General features: G+C 42.5%; 1 protein-coding gene across 1 annotated transcript in view; it reads right to left on the reverse strand.

Moving 5' to 3' along the window:
- Positions 1-1,680, reverse strand: part of LOC110429088 (G-type lectin S-receptor-like serine/threonine-protein kinase LECRK4) — a gene marked incomplete at its 5' end in the record, with an annotated part of 2,023 nt that extends 343 nt beyond the window's left edge. The window contains one exon of the mRNA XM_021444975.2: positions 6-1,680. Within this exon, the coding sequence (XP_021300650.2) occupies positions 6-1,680 (1,675 nt within the window). The remainder of the gene's footprint in view (positions 1-5) is intronic.

The raw sequence follows: 1,680 nt of genomic DNA on the forward strand, positions 1-1,680 counted from the left end.
AAGGCTCCAATTCACACTCCGCCGACAACATATGATCTCCAATACTACGACTCCAAAGCTGTAAACATCTGCCTTGACTGTCACTGGCAGTTTCCTGTGCCACTCTGGTGCAACATACCCCCTTGTTCCTCTGATCCCAGTGAAGGTTTTGGTTTGGTCTGGCTTTAGCAGCTTGGCCAAACCAAAATCAGATATTTTTGCATTCCCCTGCTCATCCATTAGTATATTTTGAGATTTGATGTCACAATGGATTATTTGGGTATCGCACTCTTCATGAAGATAGAGGAGACCTCTTGCTATGTTGCGAGATATTTCCACCCTCTCATTCCAGCAAGGTGGTTTTTCAGGTGTAAAGAGCACATCAGCAAGTGATCCATTGACCATGTACTCATACACCAACAGCCTGTTAGCTCCTTCGTGGCAATATCCGATTAGTCGAACTAAATTTCGATGATGAGTTCTGCCAATAATTTTCATCTCGTTTTGAAACTCTCGTTCCCCTTGATTTGATACTTTGTCCAATTTCTTCACTGCAACGACCTTCACGCCATGATCCAACATTGCGGTTCCTTTGTAAACTGTCCCGAATGCTCCTTTTCCAATTTCTTCCTTGAAATTATGAGTCATCTGCACAATTTCTTCAAAACTAAACGATATCGGGGCAACATTCTCGCACAAATGTGAGTCGCCATGAGTAGAAAACCTTTTGTATCTGAAAACATGCCTCCTATAAATGAAAGCCCCAGAAATTACCAACACAATGATTGCAAAACCAGTCAGTGAAACTCCAATAACTAGAATGTCCATCCCAGGTTTTTCCTTTCCTTCTTTAGACATATCGTGTTTTCTTGATTCACTGGATATACCTACCTTGATCAAAGCTACGTTTGAATCACGAAGATTCCTTCTCCCAAATCTCAGAGGAAGCCTCTGCATCTTGCACTCCGCGTCTTTAAACATGGCAGCTTCACAGGTGCAATCCTCGAAACATGCTGTCTCGCAGTCTTCTTTGGTTGTTAAAGACAGAATAGAATATCTCGAATCTTCCCACACGGTATTCTCAACTGCCTGAATGGTGTACTGGATTCTCCCTGGATCGCTTTTGCAGCTCTCGGTGGAGAAATTCCTTTCACAGCCTGCACTAATATTGCCCTCTATAACTCGAGCAAATCCTGGAAGACATCTACAATCAGCTTCTTTATCTTCAGTAACGCAATAGCTATTAAGCCCGCATAGACCCTTGGGGTCACATTTGTCATACGTAGATGACCATATAACTGATTGATTCCCACTCTGATTGAATTCGTAAGAATACAGTCGGAAGATACCATCCGAATCAATTTTCATCAGATAAATTGTTCCATTTTTATCATATCCTCCTCGAAATATATCCTTTATGTTGAAGCCTGTGGAATTGAGCAGGTATAGATGTCCATCTTTATCAAGATTCAGGCTCACATTATCTCCTCTGCCATCTGTACCAGATGCCCAATAAGCATAGCTTGCTGTGTCGGGAGTTTCCACAGGGTACTGCACAAGGTTTCCATCATTCTGCATCTTAAGACGAAATGTTCCTGTTGACTGGTCAGTTTCTGAGACGCTAGAGAACAGCTCTACCCCAGCTAAGAGATGTTGTCCTTGTAGAATGGTAGTGGTAGGATGATCGAAGCTCTGCCATAT

The sequence above is a fragment of the Theobroma umbraticum genome, unplaced genomic scaffold (assembly GCF_002168275.2).
Source record: "Theobroma umbraticum cultivar Fairchild unplaced genomic scaffold, ASM216827v3 scaffold_44.0, whole genome shotgun sequence".
Taxonomy (NCBI): domain Eukaryota; kingdom Viridiplantae; phylum Streptophyta; class Magnoliopsida; order Malvales; family Malvaceae; genus Theobroma; species Theobroma umbraticum.